The 22,838-nt window shown below is 34.3% G+C and overlaps 1 protein-coding gene across 7 annotated transcripts in view; it reads left to right on the top strand.

Moving 5' to 3' along the window:
* Positions 1–22,838, top strand: part of Csmd3 (CUB and Sushi multiple domains 3) — a 1,124,273-nt gene that overhangs the window by 552,865 nt on the left and 548,570 nt on the right. For all 7 annotated transcript variants that reach the window (XM_045143269.1, XM_045143267.1, XM_045143265.1 and 4 more), the window contains 2 exons: positions 10,096–10,199; positions 17,794–17,906. In XM_045143269.1, coding sequence (XP_044999204.1) covers positions 10,096–10,199; positions 17,794–17,906 — 217 coding nt within the window. The remainder of the gene's footprint in view (positions 1–10,095; positions 10,200–17,793; positions 17,907–22,838) is intronic.

Below are 22,838 nucleotides of genomic sequence, written 5' to 3'. Positions count from 1 at the left end.
TATAAATTGTGAGTGTTCCTGGTTATGGATGTTTCTCAATATAATTTTTGACCTTAGCCACAATACTTTATTTTTACTGATGATTTTAATTGAAGCAGTCAGTTATTATTTTCTTAATGCAGAGATCCTATTTCTTTGGGACTATTCCAAAACTGATGTTAAATGTAGGCATAAATGAGCCAAATTAAAATGAATGAGGTCTGCAAATTCAGATTGACTATTTGAATTTCTTGATAATTTGAGTCATTGAAAATGTTCAAAATTACAAATGTCTAAAATTTTAGTGACAGGCCATTAATCAAGCAGTTATCTGAAAGTATATGGATTAGTAGTAATTAATTCACCCTTTTAGATGAGATAGAGTTCTCATTGATGCATACATTCATGCATAAATCCTTATTATAATTTTAAAAAATCAACCACCAATTAGGTGTCCAAATTATTTAGGACATGATTGTACAATAATGGATATTAAGAGATTCATAGCAAGCAATCAGCCAGTCATTTATTAGACAGCAAAGTTATTTCTGCTAGCCTGTGAGGATTTTTAAGTCATCTGGAATGAGACACTTCTTAGATTTTACTGCAAACTCACTCTTGGATCTACTGTTAAATGGTCTGGAGTGAAGTGCATCATGGGATCTAGTCTTTGAATAGGATAACTGATGAGGTATTCTGAGATGTATTCCCTCTGAGTACCTGAACAAAACTTCAGTGTGTGGTTGGTTCACAACAAAGCAAGGGAATCTGTAACATTATGAAACAATATCTTACAAAGGCATACTCACATATATGTGCAGGCATGGTGATACATGAGAAGAGCCAGCTGAAATTAGCCAGAAGATAAAATAGGATGCAACTTAACTTGACTAGAGGTTCATTTTAATAAGTCTTTGTAATAAAGAGACTAACACTTGGACTTAATCTTCTTGGACCAATAGCTGCACAAAATAGCTTAGGTTTCCTCAAAAGATGTTAATTGACTCCACATGTATAGCAACATTTGAGTCCAGTTAGAAGAAAAAATGTTTTTACTGAATAGGTGCCTTGCTTTCTCATTGTATAAATTTAATTAAAGGTATATTATCAGTTAAATGTGAGTAAATATATATATAGAAGCTAGCCCTTGGGAAAGAATCCCTTCAAATAATAATTAGGATATATATATATATATATATATATATATATATATATATATATTTGATAAGGACATATTTAGTATGTAAACAACACAAGTTTGTACCATCCTTTCCCTCCTCCCTTCTCCTTTTCTGAAGAGGCCTTCCTTGTTGAGGATGCAGGTCTACTCTATGGGGGTTGTGGGTCATGCATCATTATGGGGGCATTAGTCAGGTATGGGGGAGAGGCAATATCTCTGTGCAAAATATCCCAACTTGTGGCTCTAACCGTCTTTCTGCACCCTCTTCTGCAAAATTCCCTGAGCCATGTTGGGTGCATTTTAAGTCTATTTTAGTGATGGGCTCTTAGGAGCCTATGAATGTCTGGTTTGGTAGATATTAAGTGTCCTCAGTGTCTATCTCCTTCACTCTTGTGCTGATATCTGATTCACTAAGAAACAGCACTCTTGCTAATTTCCTCAACTTCTCTGTGGTTTCAGCTGGGGCTAGGGTAGAGTTCACTTGGTAATTTAATCTCCTCAGGTCCAGCTCCATATGTAAAAGAGAAGCAAATTCTGCAAAGGAGAATGAAGTCAGCATTGGTGAAATGAGATAACCATTATTAACTCAGAGAGAATTTAAAGGCTGTAGATAGTATTATAGCCCAAGATTAGTAGAAGCTTGACAATGGAAAGCAGAATCCTTATCTGGATATGATTCTGACTTGTTTCCTGGGTCCAGATATGGTTTCCTTTTCACTGACTGGATCTGTTAGCCAATTCAAGAGCAGCTGGTTACCCACCATGTCTGTATGCCACTATTGCACTTGTGTGAGCATCATATAAGGTGGTTTGCTTCTGAGTAGCTTAGACTTTGAGTTGCTCAAAGAGATGTTGGCCACTTTTCCCTGGTAATTTATGCAGCACATTCCACCACTAGATGGGCTAGTTGTCTGGAGACTGGCTCTCTTCTCCATTCCAACAAGGTCTCTCCATGGTCTGTGATAACAGTGTATGATGTCTTCAGCAGTAGGGTCTTAACCATTAACCTATGGTGGGTAATCAAGTACTCTGACAGAAGTCTATCATGTTTGTTTTGGGAGATCTACTAGGTCACTCTGATCAATAGCTTCTGTCAGTAACTGGTGAATATTTTCTCCCATTCAATGAATACTCTATTGGCTCTCTTTTTCTTTTGCTTGATCAAATTGGCCAGGGGTTTGTTAATCTTGTTTACTTTTTTCAAAGAATCAGCTCTCAATTTCATTGATTTTTAAAATTGTTTCCTTAGTTTCCAATTCATTAATATTTGCAATACTCTTGATTATTTCTTTATGCCTGTAGATCTTTGGGTTTAGTTCTTCTTGTTTTTCCAATGCATCTAGGTGATAAGTCTGTATCTGTCTATCTCTACTTGTAAATAAGTAAGTAAAATTATCAAAGAAAACAATTATATATGTTTGCTTCTATAGTTTACCTAATGCGAAGGATGCTGCCGTGATCATGGGGTTGAAGACATCTTTATAAGGTGTAGATTTTATCTTCTTTAGAATATTAAACCAAAACAGTGTATTGCAGGGTAATAAAATAGTACTATATTTAACTTACTTAATAATACTTAGGCTGTTTTCCACAGTTTACTAATCATATTCCTAAGAGCAGCATACAATGCTACCTTCCCTCCCCTCTCTCTCTCTCTCTGTTATATCCTTACTTTTTAATAAATAATAAGTATGAGGCACTATTTCCCTCATTAATTTCTAATTTGCATGTCCTCATTAAGGGAGTCAAATAAGTTTTCATGTCAATTTTTTATATCTTCTTTGTAGAAATACCTATTCAAATCACCCATATAATTTAATTAGAACTTTTATTTGTTTTTGGCATTGAATTTTGTGCACTCTATATATTCTTTTTGGAGGGCTGGAGAGATGGCTTAGCGGTTAAGCGCTTGCCTGTGAAGCTAAGGACCCCGGTTCGAGGCTCAGTTCCCCAGGTCCCACGTTAGCCAGATGCACAAGGGGGCGCACACATCTGGAGTTCGTTTGCAGAGGCTGGAAGCCCTGGCGCGCCCATTCTCTCTCTCTCCCTCTATCTGTCTTTCTCTCTGTGTCTGTCACTCTCAAATAAATAAATAAATAAATAAATAAAAATTTAAAAATATATTCTTTTTGGAAAATTAAATAAGCCAGACACATAAAGAAAACAATGGCATAATCTCACTTATATGTGGAGTCTTTAAAAATTCAGAACATTAGAAACAGAGGCTAGAAATACCTTTTCATACATGGGTGGGATAGAAGAGATGTAGATCAAAATGTTGAGAAGAGTTGGGTATCTTGGAGAAGAAACCTAGAGAGATCTAATGTAGAAATGTGGACCATAATTAGTAACAGAATTTGTTAAGGGACTAGATTATAGGTACTCTTATGGCAAGAAAAATTGGAAAAGTATTTAATGACAGATGTGCTAATTCCCTTCACCTTAATGTGCACATGACTGAATATGTATATATATATATACACACACAATTAAAAGCATATTAACATGTAAAGGAAACTTAAATCTTATTAAGATTCAGAGTATTAAAAATGATTTGCCACAGCTTAAAAGATAAAGAACTTTTTTAAATAAGTGTTTTTGAAGATTAAATAATTCAGTGAACATGCTTGTAAAGAAAGAATTAGTGATCCAAAGATAGATCTAAGGAAAATATGCAATTAAAATGATAAAAATAATGAAATGGAAATTATGAAAGATGGGTTAAGAGATAAAGTGAGGAAATCTAATTTATGACTGTACGGCATTCCATAGGAATAAAGCTCAAGGGACATTATTTGTAAAGATGACTGTTTTTTTTTTTTCAAAATTAATAAAGTTCACAAATCTATAATGATGGAAAAATTAACTATAAGCCAAATATTTGGAAGACTGTGTGTTGAAAAGTGAATAGAAAACACAAGAGGCAGAGAGTGATTATAATATTAACCAAAGAGTATAAAACAAAATCAACTAAAACCAGGATAATGACTATCATCCTAGGGTCAACAATAACAGCACTGGCAGTTGGGTGACAACAGAAAGTTACCAGCGCATAGTTAGAGGAAGTGTCACTTAATAGTTATGTAGATGACAATACTCATCAGCCAGAATACAAGTGTAAAAAGACATTTTTCAGGATAAGAAAAATAAAATAGCATATTGGCAGTAGATCTACTCTAATAAAACCTCTGTGGATGGAAAGAGAGGTAGAAAGGAGAATAGAAATCATGATGGAGAACAAGATACTCAATGGAAGCATTCTACAGTAGTCTACAGAATTGAAGCAGGAAATTAAGAAGCTTGAAATTCATATGGATAGGCTGGAGACATGGCTTAGCATGTAAACCTGAGTCCAAAGTCTGGGACCTACATAAAATATTATTTGTCTTTGTTTGTTGTTGTAATCCCAGGGCAGAGAGCATTAAAAAAAAAAAAAAAAAAAAAAAAAAAAAAAAAAAAAAACAGTAGAAGTTTGAGGTCCCTGGCTAGTTACTTAAAATTAACTGGTAAGCTGCAAGCCAATGAGATACCCTGTCTCAAAGGAGTTGAATGTCAATCCTGTGAGTGTTCTTTGGCCTGCACATCCACACATATTACATGTGCAACCAACCTACTCACAACTGCATTCATGTATTTGCTTAATGGATACATGTGTGTGCACATGTACATGCACACACACACACACACACACACACACACACACACACACACACACAGAGAGAGAGAGAGAGAGAGAGAGAGAGAGAGAGAGAGCAAGGAAACAATCTGGAAATTTTCAGGCCCAACATTTAACTTTCTTGTATCCATAAAATGGTTCAAATTTTCAAGCAAATTGCTGAAACACAAGAGAGCTCTCACGGCCTTTTCCTTCCCTGTGTTCATGCATCCTTGAACAGGCTACCATCCTGATGCCAGCATCACCATCTCTTTTGGGGCCTGGTGTAAAGTGCATAGAGGAGATCTTGTATCGAATCACAGTGTGTGCTTATAGGATACTTCAGGGATGGCTCTGTGGGTTTTTATAGATTCATCTAATCTGCAACAACTGAGCAAAAGATTTAACATTAATGAAAAACATAAGGTGATTGAAAGACCGTTAGCCACCTGTAGTCAAAGATTACAGTAGATAATCATAGAACAAGGAATTTCAGAGGAAAAGAGAATTGCTTTGGAATGTTCTGATCCTACAATATTTAGAAGAGTTTATAGAGTCACTGACATACCTGAAAGATGCATGTTCAAAGAGACACAGAAACTAGAAACTTTCTAAACTGGCATGGCTTAGTGAAAGCTGCAAATGAAAGCTGAGAGATAAAAGGTCTATGTTAAAGGTGTGCCCAGGACTGGACTTCTCAAAGCCTTAGTGTTGGCTTTTGATGTGTTTTCTTTGTCTTTATTTTGTTTTGCAATCTCTTGAGTTCAATAAAATTATGCTGAAATAAGATAAACCTTCAAAAAACACGAGTAGTAAATCTCGAGAATGTAAAGGCTTTTTTCCTACATTTTAAGAAATATAACTTTATCCTCAAAATATCTAAATAAATATCTAATTGAAATAAACATAAGAAGATCAATACCTACATACTTATATCATAAAAAATCACCAACAAAGCCAGTCTATAATGACTAAAGATACATTCAAGGCAGGATGATGGCATTTTTTGAACAATTAAAGAAATATCACTTCAACTATGATTTATATATTACTAAAGCTATTTTTCAAGAAAAAAAATAAGTATTTAATATGTTTCTCCTTAAACTAAAATCAAGGAAACCATCACATCTGGGTGAATTACTTTTAAAATAGATATATAATAATTATGAACATTTATAGTGTGCATTGTGATAATTCATGCATGTAGATAATGTTAGTGCACCAGTCCAGGTAACTAGCATTTACTGTCTTTAAAAATGCAAGTTTATTGGTCTGGAGAAATGGCTTAGTGGTTAAGGCACTTGTCTGCAAAGCCAAAGGACCAAGGTTTGATTCCCCAGGACCCACATAATCCAGATGCACAGGTGGTACATGTGTCTGGAGTTTGTTTGCAGTAGATGGAGGCCCTGGTTGCCCATTCCACCAACCTTTCCCCAGGGCCTTTCTCAAATAAATAAAAATACAATAAACGTAACTTTCTTGTATTATAAAGTTTCAAACTCATATTTTATCAATTTTGACAAATATGTAATAAATCACTGGAAAATATAGTCTCCTTCCTATGCTGTAGGATATGAGAATTTCTTCTAGCTTGGTACCAGTAGCTTCCTGTCCTTTTAATGCCCCATCCTTATGAGCCTATAGTATCGAATATTCTACTCTCCACTTCTATGGAGTCAACCTTTTAGCATCTACATACACCTAATGATAAATTATTGAATATTTCTCTCTCCACTTCACTACATCATTCAACACAATAGTCTCTAGTTCTATCTATAGTACTACAACTGAGGATATTTTATACTTTTAATGGTAGAATAATATTCTGTAATCATGTTATTTTTTATGGTCTTAATCGTTGATCCATGGATTGATGCATAATATTTTCTTAGCTTACCTATTGTAATTACTTCCTCAACAAACATACAATGTCAGTATATCTTTGTCTTGGGGTTTACTTTTTTATTTCCTGTATTGTTTTATCTTTTAGACAGATACCCAGTAGTGGCTCAGTTAGATCTGCCAGGAGTTGGAACTTCTAGTTTGCTTGAGGAAATTACATTGAATTACATATTATTTTTTCATGATTGTTTTACTAATTTTTTATTCCCACCCAACACTATATGAGACTTATGTCTGTGTTCTTGACCAGATTATTATTTTTTTTCTTTTTGCTTCCAGCCATCTTAACTAGAGCAATGTAGTAGTTTTTTGTTGTTTAATATGTTCAGAAAACTGTATAAGTATATATTAAGATATTTGGACAGTTGTGTGTGATGGTACACACATGTAACACCAACATTTGGGAGACAGGGAAAAGAAGACTTTTACAATTTTGAGGGCAGTCTAGGATACATAGTGATATTCAGGCCTGTGTGGGTCTACAAGGTAATACTTACTAGGTCTTGAAAAATTCTGCCAAAATAAATAAAACAAAATGACATATAGAAATCTCATTAAATAAAAGGGTAAACCATGTTTATATACTGGAAGATTCTCACAAAATCAATTCAATGCAATTCCAAAAGCGTAAAGAGATTTTTAAAGAATGTGTTAGTTGGTACCTGAAAAATAAATGATCCAAATTTATTCAACTTATTTCCCAAAAATAAGATAATGGAGTAAAAAGACTATCTGACTTATAAATTCTAACTTTCAAATCAAATATTAAGCCAATTTTTGGTACCTCAGGGACATACATATTGACCAAGAAAATAGAATCTAGAGCCCAAATCTAAGACAACTGCTATAAAGAACCTTGATCTATGTCAGATTTGGCTGTAAGATCACGGATGAAACACAAACTATACTGAGACAATATGTTGTTCACATAGTAGGGGTAAAATGTGAAAAGTTTTCTTTTTTTTTTCCTACATAACATATCACCCAAATTTATAAATAATACATATATTTTGTCACAGTTTGCACACACACACACACACACACACACACACACACACACACACACACACTTACACAGTACACATAGACAAATATCCAGGGATAGAATAGCTGTCTCTTCCATATTCTCTTTACTTGTGGAATTCAGTTACTATGGATGTAGGATCATGGCCCTCAGATCCTCAGCTCCACCCCACCACCTTGCCATGAGTCTCCCACAGCATGAAGTATGCACTGCTTAGCATAGCAGGACTCTGCCTTGGCAATTTTTCTTCTTCTCACTTGTCAGCCATCTTTTAAGGGAATTTTCTCAGTAAGGCTCACCCAGGAAAATCTCCACTTGACTTAAGGTCATCTGAGTGGAGACTTTCACATCTGAAGCATCCCTTCCAGTGTTCCATGTAACATAAACTCATCTCATTCCCAAATGCTGCCCTTATCTAGATAGAGATGTGCTCCATGTAATGTGTGGTTGGCAACTTGGAGCTATATATTCCATCAGATACTTTCATCACAGGTTCTATAAAAGTCAGTTCAAAAGAGAGAAGTCTGAAGAAAACATTTTTATAATGTTAGGAGATACACCATGCCAAGTGCTGCTTACAAAATAATAGATTGTCAAGTTCTAATTTGATAAACTAAATTTCGTTTTGTGAAACTATATAAATAAAAATGTGAGAAATGAAAGGCATAAACTTGAAGAAGGTATTATACAACTAATATATAGTTGATCAATACACAGAATAAACAAATCTAATCTACACTAGTGAGCCCAGGGCCAACTGTTTATTATGAGCGAGTTATAGGAAAACCTAAGATGCTGATCTTAGCTATTTCTGCGGCAGAGTATGGCCTGAACAGAAAACAAAGAAGCAAATCAGCAGACATTCTCTTCTTGCAAATATTTTTTTTTTATATTCATCTTGTTGTATCTCACAACTATTATTGTTCTCATAAAATGCTATAAGGGAAAATGCTGGGAGTCACTGACATAAACCATGCTTACAATTAATAGTCTTGACACAAATTCTACAAAAGAGAATCTGCCAAGGTATAAATGCTCATGTCACAGAAAAAGAATGAGAAATGACAAAGTAACACCATGAAAAGACAGACAAAAACACCCCTCATATTGTAAAAAAATTCAAGGGTGGCAGGTGGCTAAATGGGAAAGAGCACTGGGTAACAGAGGGCCTACGTTCCACTGCCAGTACCCATGAAAAAGGCAAGCATGCATCCAATCCTATCCTCAAAAGGAGTGGAGACCACAAGATCACTATGTATATTTAACTAAGTACAACAGAAAAGACTGTACTTTTAGAACCATGCAAATGTGTAATTCAAGTTTTTACATGTGTTATGTTTGAACTTGAACATAATTACTTTGCTCAACACCATTATAAAAATATTTCTAATAGTAAGAAGTAATCATAATAAGATATTTTGGTACAGAACACAAAATAGTCATAACATAAAATCTTTCATTTTTATTGAACTTCATGATACAAAGTAAAAAATTGCTATGGATATTACCAAAGATAAGATTTTTCATTTATTATTTGAGTATTAACTTCTTTATTAGTTGATAAATAATACTTTACTGTGAATTGCAACTTGTTAAAGGCATAATTGCATGTAAGATTTTATTCAAACAATTCTTTCTGTACTGGTTCTTAATTACCCCCAATCTTTGTTATTATATTAAGTACTTAACTTAATAATTACAAATTAATTTATATTATTGAAATATATATATCGATGTTATACCTATTCATCAAAAATTCATAAATATTTTCATGAGAAATGATGCCAAATTCTATACTATGCTAGAATGTCTGTCTCAGAACATGTGCTTACAATTTTCCAAGCACATGATACTGTTTGCATTATTCTTACCAAAGGATACACAAAAGTAAGCCTAAAACATTACATCTCTTCAACCAGGTTCAAATATACCTTCAACATTTTTAAGCTTTACTCCTTAATGGAAATAGCAGAATTTTTCTTGTTAAGTTTATAAAAAATAAATGCTAATGTGTGGAAAACCACTTTTCCCCACATGTACTTTTTATAAAGTCTTCTCAGAGTAGCTTTGCATTAGTCATACTTCAAATGCTCCGAACAAGAGTGTCGCGTAAGCAGAAGCTATGGCCTTCTCCTGAAAAATACAAGACGAGAGTTAACAGGTCACAACTTAAACCCATTTGATGGCATCGTATCTGAACTTCAGGAATTCTTTGATACAGTTTGATGCCATAGTATAAAATTCATACATATTTTGAGATCCACTTTAAATATGTTTGTGCTATTGCTTTCTCTTTTTTTTGTTTTTATTGCATAGTACAATATATTCATGGTATTCATTTCTGTTTATTACTAGGTTATCCAGATAAATTTTGAAGAATTTGATCTGGAGATTGGTTACGACACTTTGACTATTGGTGATGGGGGAGAAGTTGGAGACCCAAGGACAGTGCTCCAAGTGTAAGTTCACAATTTTTCATGCTACCCTAGTCTACAAATAATAATAATAATAATAATAATAATAATAATAATAATAACAAATTTTATTCTTAAACTGTCTTTGATATTTACACTTCCCAAATCACAAAAAAATACAAAATGCCTTTGGAACGGTAAAAATTAAAGAATAGAAACATTGATTGCTTCCATGAAAAATGAATGCATATGAACAAAATCAAGAAGCAGGTGCAACAAGAGATCCTTATGTAGAAGGCCCATAGCTTATCTTTTTTTTTTTCTTTTTTTTTCTTTTTCTTTTTTTTTTTCCATAGCTTATCTTAAAGAAGGTGAGGTGAAGGTTAGACAGTGGATGTAAGAATAGAAAAAGAATAAATATGGTGGTGGGGTATGATTTCGCATTCAAGTGGACAGCCAGTACGAAAATCTGAATCTCACAGACAGGAACTTTCTCTTCTGGTGCTCTTAAGAGAATAAAATAAATGTGTCACTTAAAAAAAAATATTACTACATTACTGTTTTGATGATATCCTTAGCTTGTGTCATTCAAATACCTTTATTTTTTTCTGCTCTGAGAAGTTATATTAATTTTGAAATTTCATATGACTCCTGGCTTTGTTCTGCATTTTCCTGTCTACCACTCTAAATGTAATTCTTCTGCTTGTCTCCAAAAGACACAACATTGCACATTACTGAAAAATTATGTCTTTTTCTGGAATAAGGGTGACCATATCAGCATGATTCCCATGTATACATCCAACAGGTCTTCAAACAGAGTCTGGCTGACCAATTCACAGATTTTACAAACTTTGCTCTAGATGAAAAGTTCATTTGAACTCTAAGATTCTTTCATTAAAGAACCCAATGGATGTGTATGCACAACAGAATTAAGTATGTGTTTGTGTGAATATGGAAGGTATTTTGCAAAAAAAATATTTTTTTTTTTCAACAGCAGGCTCACCTGTGCCATTGGAAAAGCCTAGGGCAATGTTTGAAATATCAACTCTTACTATCAAGTGTCTGAATATTAAGTGTAATAAATCAGGCTAATATTTCTAAACAGAGTATTCTCCCTACTCTTAACTTGACCAATGAACTTCCATAACAACCTTCCTTGGTAGGACTGGAGACCTTTGAAAGAGTCGCCTCCTGCCTGCAATTGACCTCTTTTATTTCTTGTCACCAACATCCCTCACTGCATGTGTGCACATTCAGCCATCAAATTCAAAAATGCCTATGTTCCCTGAAAATAGCTACCCATTGGGCTCAAATGTGCACTATGGGTTTTGTACTCCAGCTCTTGCAAGACATATTTGGTAAAGAAACCAAGTGCCTGAGATTCTAGGACATTGCTTCTCTATCAAACAATAAAATAGGAAAATAATTTCCAATTCTTCACGAGAAGATACTTTTATAATGCAAAAGAAAATTAATTCCTGTAATAATGAAACAAAAGCATAGGCAAATATTCTCTCATTATTTTTCCCATTATAAATTTCACCAGACATGAAATTGCTGTCTCAAATTGCTCCAGAAGTGATAAAGGTTCACACTCATTCCTTTCATGCAGTTTGCTCTGTAATCTCAGATCATGAAGGGAAAGTGTGTGGGAGGCATAGGCTCCTGCCTCAAAGACAATCTTGGCAAGAATAGGCTGTAAGAGAAGGAAAGCATTGCCCTTCTCCATAGGGAAAGAGTCAGGCAAGGAGCTCATCTTGCTCAGGTTCATGAAGCATATTATTTATGTGCCATGAGTAGCTTTCAAGAATATATTTTAATATGTCTATTTGAAAGTTTATTTTAAACAACACTTCTATACAATGTAAAACCCATCTACATTTAACATATTTAGCACTTTCTTTACTCATCTGTGGACTCATTTATGTTTCCTCTAAAGTTTGAGTCATGTGCTAGAGAGTTAATTTTAGAAAATAAAAATCATTTAAAACTCTAAGCTCTAACTTTTTTAAAGGCTGAAGTTTATTGGAGCTCAGAAGGTGAAATTTACCTTTAGTAAAATCACACAATTTAGATTCTTGATAAATTTATTTTAAAAATTAAGTGAAAATGAGAATATGCATTTTATATTAGAATATAGTTCATAATTTAATTTCTGTAATTGTTTTATTACAGAATGAACTCAACATTTGCTTGTTATTCAATATTCTAACTAATTTAGTAGCCATAGGATGCTATACTGGTTACCTTCTTTTTGCTGGAACAAAACAAAACAAAGAAACAAACTCCTTCGCCTGTAGCAATTTATGTAAGCAAAATTTTAATTTCCGCTCACAGTTCTAAGGGGAAGTTTCACCGTGATAGGGAAAGTGCAGCAAGATCTGACAGCCAGGTATTGCATCTCCCCAGAAGCACGGAGGGAGAGGAGAGAGTGATATCCCCAGGTCTGGCAAGTTGGGCTGAACTATAAAATCACAGGGCCTTCCCTCAGTGATACATCTCCTCCAGCCCGGTTCTGACTGGCCAAAGCTTGACCAAGTGTGAGGCTTATTTTCAAATACATGAGTCTATGGGAAACATTTTACATTCAAACTTCTATGATGAAAACTGTGCTGGATGTAATGTTGTAAGTTAGTCTATCTAGATAAGACTGACCTAAGTACTGATATAATAGTAAATTGTTCAATAGTGGTTTTTTTTTTTTTTTTTTTTAAGAATTGAGTTCTAAAACATAGAATTCATTATCAATTTAATTCCATTAATATTTGATCAAAAATTATAACATGATCAATAACAAGTATACTTATCCCAAACAAGAACCATGAGTCAATTTATTATTTTTTTAATTTTCATACTATTCAAATAAATAATTACAAGGTTATAATCAGGCAAATAATTTAGAAATAAAGAAAGTACTCTAATTGGATATGATTAGTAGTGCTCTCTTCATAACATTTTTTATGATGGAACTTACTAAGCAAATAGACTTAAATAAGTACTTCAGATATGTCACTTGCTGACTTATAACTCTCCCTCCCTCTCTATATCTCTTGGTAAATTTTCATTGTAATACATTTCCCAAATATAAAATAATATTTGCTATTTCTAATAACTTCATGGTAGTACCTTGGTAGTACTTCATGGTATTAGGAAAGATTAGAAGTTGGACTTATCATTTGATAATATTTTGGTTAACACATATGAGAAATCAGACTATAGTCTTTTGAGGATTGCATAAGAATCCAGCATACATGTCCATGTGCACCCATTTAAACATAAACACAAGCATATGTCCTCACACATGCACACATATACACATTGGCCTGTGCTCAAATACACACATGTATGCACAAACATGTGTACACATACACACATCAACATACTCACATGCACACATATTCATCCTGAACTTCCCCTTATAACTTACATTGATCAAGGAAAATCAAATTGACAGCTGGAATTATTTAAAACAGATTAGATAAGTAGTCATACAAATAATCTCTGATTATTTAGTTTTAAATATATGCTCTTAGAACTCAGAATTACTTTACAAGGAAAAAAAACTATGTCGATACAATTTTTCTCATTAATAATAAGTAATGAAATTTAGAGGATAGTTTTCTTAATTGTGAATCTCAATCTCTTATTATTATCTCTGTCTATTGTGAAAACACTTATGATTTCACTGTGAAAAATGAAATTTACTTATTTTTGTAGTTGTTCAGGTGTGTGTTTGTTAGTACATATACAGATCTAAGTAAAATACTTTCATTGTTAATTTTTTTCATTTTTCATCAGGAAAAAAATTGTAGTAAGCTAAGCATTTCCAAATTTGTTATTAAAAAAAGTAATCAGACCATGACAATGGTATCTAAATAAGTTGTATTTTCTCCCACAAGCATACCTGCTCAGCATATAAAGAACAAGATGCATGTGCTACATCAAGACCACAGAACACATACTTTCATGCACATTATCCCTTTGAACTAAGTAGAAAATTGACACCTCTGAAATGCATATATAAACATGTGTTTAAAGCCATAGTTGTTGAATTCTTACCTAAATTTGACAACCGGCATATATTAATTTAAACATTTTGAATTAAAAAGCTATGTTATATGTTATTTTTTTCAGGATGCTATTCTTTTCTGAAAAGTCACTATTCAGTTTTTTTTTTCACAGCTAACCATCCTTAGTAAATTCCATTACTACAAAAGAACATGTGTATCTTTCTTGATTGCATTGTAGTAAGAGTGCCTGTTAAATACATTTTCACAAAAACTAAATTTAAATGTTTGGGTGGCAGAATGAGTCCTTGGAATATAGACCTGTAATGTTTCCCAATGGAAGGTCTTATATCCTGTCAATTTAATATAAAAAAAAAATCAGGCACTGAGCCTAATTCAAATTTCACTGATGCTATTTTTTAATTTCAGATTCAACTTTAGTACTTGAGGAAAATTTTTACATGCAATTGTTTAGGGTTCTGTTACTTCATTCTAGCATGAACTGATAATTAGGAATTTTAAGAACAATTGTGGAGGCACACTGAGGCTACTTGGCCTGTAAGTAAACACAAAGCAGTATTTTATTTGGAAAAAATAAATTAAAAATCATGCATTAAAATTATTTGAAAAGTCACTTCAAAATGACTTAAGACTCCTATTGTAGCCTCCCCCCACCCATTCCTTACTTTCTTGGGTGAGGTTTGAATACAAAGTTCTATAGAGTAGGGCATCACTGCATTTGAATCTAAATCAAGATTGTTGAGAGATGCTGAGAAGAATTAACTATTGAAGTTTAATGCAAGGAACAGAGTTTTAAGGAAGATATCCAGCACAGAGAAAATGTTAAAATTAAATTATCTCTCAGTAGACTCATTCACAAAAAAATGTAGGAAAAAAGTAACCAAGTTTTCTATAAATAGTAATTACACCAGACTGACTTGTGCCTCACAGGGTATCTGCTCAAGGAGACTGTAGAGAGATCAATCTCACCCTTTTACATAAGCAGGGTGATAATATCCCAGTATATGCAGGTTGCTTGTGTTAATTACAAGGAAGCTTAAAATTCCTCCTACTTTTTTTTTTTTAATTTTTTTTTTTTTATTTTTATTTGAAGGCGACAGACACAGAGAGAAAGACAGATAGAGGGAGAGAGAGAGAATGGGCGCACCAGGGCTTCCAGCCTCTGCAAACGAACTCCAGACACGTGCGCCCCCTTGTGCATCTGGCTAACGTGGGACCTGGGGAACCGAGCCTCGAACTGGGGTCCTTAGGCTTCACAGGCAAGCGCTTAACCGCTAAGCCATCTCTCCAGCCCTCCTCCTACTTTTTGACAAACAAGCTACTAAGCTACATAAGCTAAAACTCCTGCAGAAACAGGGACATAAAATGTCATTTTGCTTCATGTCCATATTTCAAAAAGATGGCTTCCAGTTCAAATGGCAAGTCTCATTTGGCTTAACTAATAGCCTTATAGATTAGAAAGAAATGGATAACCCACTGTTTCAAGTTGTCTGATGTTAATGAGAATGAGAGGTAGCAATGCCATATTTGTGCTTCTGAGTCAGGGAAAACCTTATTTGTTTTTTTTTTAGCTTGAGACTTTAAAACCACAGAGAACTGGAAACCTGGTAAGTTAGCATAGGAACAGTTTAGCCTGCAGGCGGCAGCTATCCTTGTGAACTTGAGCTGCAGGCTCTGGCTGAAGTGACAGCTCAGAGCTGAGAAGCATGGATGCCATACATACCAATGATTTCTCCATAAAATGGTTTGTTTAATATTGACTGTGACATAGACATGTGCCATATTGGATGAGGAATAGCTAGTGAGAATTTTGTAGACTTAAGCTCTCATGCTCATAACATAATGGGTTTACTGTCCTTTCTGTTATGCCTCTGAGCTTGAGTTCTCATTCATACTTATAAGGCTACCCTTCCTTCTTGACTATAGCACCTAAGATTAGTATCGATATATCATCAACATTCCAGTACCTCAAATCACTGAGCCAGGGCTGGAGGAGCGATGGCTTAGTGGTTAAGGCGTTTGCCTGCAAAACCAAAGGACCTAGGTTTGTTTCTCCAGGACCCAAGAAAGCCATGTACAAGGGGGCACATTCATCTGGAGTTTGTTTGCAGTGGCTAGAGGCCCTGGTGCACCCATTCTTTTTCTTCCTCTTTCTCTGTCAAATAAATAAATAAAAATAAAATAAAGTAAATCACTGAGCCATAATCTAATAGAGCTTGTATATTCTTTTAATTGGAATGTATGTTAATAGATATCCTATATATGTATTCATATCAATAATATATATTTACATGTGTCTTTTGTGCCATAAAAATCCTTCATTTTATTTGAGAGGAGGAAAATTAATATAATTTAAATTCTTCATTACATTATGGCATTTTTTTTAACTTCACAAAGTTCTTCATGATCAAGTCCCCTAAACTAAGTCATACTGTTTTACTGTTTCTTTGTAGTGACTTACCCTACAGGAATACCAATGGATAGTGGAGGCCCAGCCATTCTGCTAATGCAGTTTTTCAGCTTTTTAATTTGTCTAGTGAGCAGGGCACTTTTCAATCCTCTTCAGAATCGCATCCATGGAATGGTCATCCTTGCTTCTCTTTCCTGGTTCAATGATTGTGGAGCCTCTACCCGGGGATAATTTCTGTAATGCTCTCTGAGGGTGTGTTTTGTATTTAAGAAAGCTAGCTGGATACTTTATTTTTTACCTGAATTAATTTTTCAGCCATGTTGGCAGTTTTAGCAATAAAGTATGCAAGCATTCGTTCTTGTATTTCTTTTAAAAAAATAACCTTTCCCCTTAGTTTGGAAGCATTGTAATGTGGATATTTACTCTGCAGTGAGTCCATTTTCTCTCTGTTTTCTTCTCAGCAGGATTTCCTTAGGTCTACTTATTTGCTTTCATACATATGACCCTTAGCTTCAATTCAAATATGTGACTATACCATTATTAATGCAAGAGGAAACATGAAGTAATTTCCCTTCCTTAGTTATAAACTAATGCATTCCTAAAAGAGCATTTATCCATGCATAGATTCAGTTATGCCATATCAAATAAGCAGCATGTGCCTTTCATTAGAACTATTTATAATAAACACATATAAATGGATGAATTAAAACAAAGATAATAATATTAAGCCCCATGCACTCAACATGAGCCTTGAAAAGTGAGATTATACCACGTATGGGGTAATTGTTTTGCACAATATTCAAATAATGTTCACAATATGTAGAACAAAGTTCTGTGAAACTTTAAAGGTTAAAATGATGTACATTTTGGTGCTGAAAATACTAGAAGATTTTTAAAGCTCATCCTTTCTTTTTAGTTCAAAAGGAAATATAAGACTCTGATGGTCTAAAATCTGGCAATCTTGCCTCAGGGATATGAAAGATCTAACCTATTTAAATGCATGAAATGATACTTTTAAATTATAAACCTTGATCTATAAATTGTGTAGTTTTTCTCTTATGTTATGTCAGTACTTAGTCCTGTAATTTTATCTGATAGTTTTGCTTCAAGCAAATAAAATGTTGAGTAATACATTTTGCCTAATTTGAAAGCTGAGACTATTTCAACAGTGCATCTCTCCCTTCTTTGTCATTCTTTCTAGGCTGACTGGAAGCTTTGTACCAGACTTGATAGTGAGCATGAGAAGCCAAATGTGGCTGCATCTTCAAACAGATGAAAGTGTTGGCTCTGTCGGCTTCAAGGTTAACTACAAAGGTAATGATGGATTGCTTCTGTGGGAAACATGCTATCTTAATATGACCAGAGAATATTTTAAAATCCAAGCTTAATTGTATCTATAAAGTAAAAGAAAATGTTTCTAACAATGCAGTCAAGAATACATCTATGTTTTTTTTTTTTTTTCTTATTTAACTACAGGCGTTGATCCTATGCACCTTTAAATACAATTACCCTTCTTTTAAAATATATCCATTTTCATACCCCATTTGTCTTTCCTTGTACTTCAGCAGTCTACACTACTTGCCTAAAGAGGAATAAAACAAAAATTGTATACTCTTTAAATAATTTTCTTGGCAAAGCACGTATTAATTATTAAACAGTTAAGCATAGTGTCGATGACATTAAATCTCCAGATATCACACACCACTAACTATTTCAGGCATATAACTTCTGTAGTGTTGACATTAATTCTTGTGTAATTCATATACTTCAGATTTGTTAAAGTACTACTCTCCATGACAGTGTAGGTGGAGATACTCTCTAATGATGAAATACAGGTTGATATTAAATCTTTTGTTTGGGATGGAAAGATGGCTTAGTGGATAATGTTTTTGCCTGTAAAGCCAAAGGACCCAGGTTTGATTCCCCAGGACCCATGTAAGCCAAATACACAGGAGGCACATATTTCTGGAGTACATTTGCAGTGGCTATAGGCCCTGGTGTACCCATTCTCTTTCTGTCTGTCTCTCTTCTGTTTCTGTCTCTCACTGTGCTTGCAAATAAATAAATAAAAATTAAAAATTTACTGAAATATTTTGTTTTAGTTTCATTTCTAACAGATATATTTAAGCATTATGAAAACATGAATATCTTTAAGATACTTCGAACCATTATTAAAGTCAAAATAAACACAATGTACCTATTAGAAATGGAAATTTGCAATTCTAACTGAGAAAACATGTAAATATTAATAAATTAAAATAAGATCAGTGCTTGTAAAAAGAATGTATGATGGAGTCCAGCAGACTGTTATGTGGCTTGAATTTATCGTTACCATTGTGATAAAAAATAATTATTCTCTGTCTTCTCAATTAAACAATGGCTTTGAAAAATTATCTTACTTGCACAACAATTATTTTTAATCAGAGTTCTCTCTTCACATTCTGTCATGCCGTTCTGTCTGGACACACTGAAGTGAGTGCATGATGTTGTCAGGGAAACAACACACATTTGTTCTGTATTTTCTTTTTTTTCTTCTTGTTTTCACTTTTGGCTAAATTTGGTACCAACCTTGAACAGTTCAGAAATCTGTATATATGGAAGTTTAATAAGAAAAGTTAGCTTGTATGTTAGGTTTCTCTAGAGGAACAGAGCTGATAGATGGAATTGTATTAAAAAGGGAATTTATTTGATTAGCTAAAGGTAGTCAGACAACAGCAGTCTTCAGGCTTGAGAGTTAAGGGATTTGATAACTGCTCCGTCCACAAGGCTGGACGACTCAGTAATACCAACCCAGCACTGAAGGCTTGCAGGCTTCCTGGAGAGCTGCTGGTCTTCCATCTATGTTGGAAGGCTGAAAAAACTTGGTTTCAGTGCTGAGGAGGGTTAGTGGAATAGTATGGATGTACGTGTAAGGAGGGAAGGCACTCACCAGCTAGCGGCACCAGCAACTAGATGGGAGGAAGGGATTTATTTGAGCTTATAGGCCCAATGGGACATTCCACCTGTAGGTAAAAACTCCAGTTCCCAATCATAAATTCAAGTAGAGAAAGAACCGGCATCAACCAGCGACACTAAACAGCAACAAGCACAAGCCAACAGCAAGTAGAGATCCTAGCAGAGCTCAAACCTCTATGCATACATTTGGGCTGAAAATCAGTTCTTCTCCTAATCAAACTTAGGACTGGACCTCAAGATCTGCCCCCACTGGTACTTCCTCCATCCAGGCAGCTGCAGACTCAAGTTATAAGCTTTAATAAAATCCCTAAGTCTATGGTGAACATACATTTAAATTACTACATTCCAAGCTTTGGCCCCTAAGAGACTCATCCCTATCTCACTCTGCAAGTTGTATTCAGTCCAACTTTAAAGGTCTCCATATATATATATATATATATATATATATATATATATATATATATATATTACATAAATATATATATACTATATATTTTTTATATATATATATTTAAATTTATTTAATTTATTTAATTATATATATATTTATCAACTTCAAGATTGGCCCAGTGTCCCAAGACTCATCTGAAATTCAAGATTTTCTCTCAACTGTGAGTCTTATAAGTCAAAACAATTACATAATACCAATATATAATTGCACAGAGTAAACATCTCCCTTGCTATAAGACATAACAAGGAGACAGGACCAATCTAAAAATCAGTAACCATTGACAAAAATAAAACAACTGCAGCTCAAGACAGACACCAATAAGCAGTGAAATCACTCTATGGATTTCCAATTTCTGTCTCTCTAGCTAGACAGAGTAGCCAAGGAGACTTCAACCCCAAGCCAGCAGTTCTCCATGATAGCCTTACGCACAATTCTATTATGTCCAACATATCTTCACTCCATTGCAAACCATGGTCCATATTTAGCTCCATAAACTGCCCTCTCCAATCCCCAGAGACATCACACCCTGTTTCACTGGCCATGTCTGAGCACTGCCTGCTGGAACCATTGTCACTTTATGATGCACTTCCATGCATTTTTCATGGTTCAAAAATCATTATGAGGTGATTAATCACATAGCCATATTCTTAATTTACAGACAAAATACATTGTGACCTTGAAAATAAGGTTTCTTGCTTTCAAAAAGAATACCATTCAGTCTTCCCTGGGTAGAATCATCTCAGGCATCCTTTCCATTTTTTCAATATGAAGCCATTGGCCATCCTTAACAATAAGAGCTTTAACAACCAGTCTCTGTTCCAGTAAACTGAAAATTCCTTAAATTTTTTCCAAATTTAAATCCTTATATATCTCTCAATTCCCTATCTTCCACCGAGCACATTAGTCCATTATGTTCAAATGCAATCTTGCTCATACTCTCTGGGCATGGGCATAAAAACTTAGCCAGCATTTATGCCAGGAAGTTTTCTGTGGTCTTTCCTTCCCCCTTGAAAGTTCATAAGTTAAGTCTTTCTCTTTATTTAGCATTTTCAAAATATCACCACAATAGTCAATGAAGTTTGGTTACCACTCTTTGTGGTTTCTGCAGTTCAGAATACCAAGTCCATACATACTCTTCCTCCAGAACACAAATTCAAAAGACCAAGTCATCATGGTCAGAGTCATCTCAGCAATACCAGGTCTAATTCAGCCCTGAAGGCCTGAAGGGATTCTTGATAGCTGCTGGTCTTCAGTCCATACTGGATGCTTGAGAAATCTTGGTTCCAATGTCAAGGAAGAAGAGCTGAAAAGGATGGTTGCACAAGGGAAGCACTCACCATGAAGAAGCAACAGCAAGCAGCTGGGAGAAAGGGATTTATTTCATCTTGCAGGTCTAAGGGGTAGTTCCATCTATGGCTCAAAATGCTGGCTCCCAATCATAAATCCAAGCAAAGAGAAATCATCAGACAACAACACAAAGAAAGTAACAAGCACATATGGACAACAAGCAGGGACCCCAGGCGGAGCTCAAACTTCCTTGCATAAATTTGTGCTGAAAATCAGATATACCCCCACACACATTTTAGGGCTGTACCCCAGGATCTACCCCCAGTAACATAGCTTACAGCCAGGCAGCTGAAGACTCAAGGTACAAACTTTAATAAAACACCTGAATCTATGTAGTACATACATTCAACCTATCACAGCCTGGCTATAATTTCAATCATGTTCATATTTTGTTTAAAATTCACATCTTTCCTAACTATGTAAAACAGGGTTACAAAGTAGAAAAGAGTGTCTTCAATCGTGGAGCTATTTACTTGATATCTTTTATTTTGTCTTTTTCCTCCTTTAAACAGCTAAATGCATCTGGCATGCTTTTTTGTTTGTTTGTTTGTTTTTCCTACATGTGAACAATTTCTATCAGAAATTTTGTAGGTTTTTTTTTTTAAAAATGTTAGAAACTATAATAATCATTAATGACAATACTTCAACAAGACACATTACATTAAAATCCAAGATCAGGTTGTCAGAGCAGGGAGACAGTCCACCCAGCCATATGCAGCTCCTAATTTCACTGTAATTCATGAGCTAGAAGTACATTGTAGGGTAGCACAGTCAAAATATATTTAATTGCTTTTCCACTCAGTTTTCAATAGTACTGATTTTAAAAATGTGCTAAGTATCTGCTCATGTGACACATATTCAATGAATTATTGAATACAGAAAAAAATAGTATCCTTTTCAATAAAATCATAACTTAGTGGTCAAGCATAAAACACACACACAACTCGAACCTACACAAGAATCAACAGAGGACCCAGAGACTCCACGTGAAAATTCAATTCTTGCTCCATTGCTTCCATCCTGTCTTTTCTAATCTAAACTGAACATTGCTGATGGTGACCCTCCTGCATTAGGGATACAATTATATTACACATGTTTTCTCTGTCTACGCCTCTAATTCATATTTTATCAAATTACAGATTATGTTCTAAACCCTTGAATCCTTTAATCTTTACTTCTTTGTATATTTCCCATATTTCAGTGGAATCCCTATTCTAATGTTTACTCAGTGTTTTCCACCATCATCTTTCAAGACAAAATTTTAGTATGTCCCATTCTTTGAAGTCTGATTTGATTCTACTTTCACCAATGAACAGTTCTGTTTGATACACACTGCATCACATACTTTATAAAATGAGACAAGAAGTATGTTTTCCTTTGAAATCCATTTCCAAGTACCCTGTGAAGTCAACATAATTTATTATTCAATTAAGTTGAACAAAATATTTGTCCTATATAAATAAGATATAAATGGTAAAAATATCCTCACAACT

The sequence above is a fragment of the Jaculus jaculus genome, chromosome 2 (genome assembly GCF_020740685.1).
Source record: "Jaculus jaculus isolate mJacJac1 chromosome 2, mJacJac1.mat.Y.cur, whole genome shotgun sequence".
Classification (NCBI taxonomy): domain Eukaryota; kingdom Metazoa; phylum Chordata; class Mammalia; order Rodentia; family Dipodidae; genus Jaculus; species Jaculus jaculus.
Note: the sequence above shows the minus strand (reverse complement) of the source record. Positions and strands in the feature narration are given on the sequence as shown.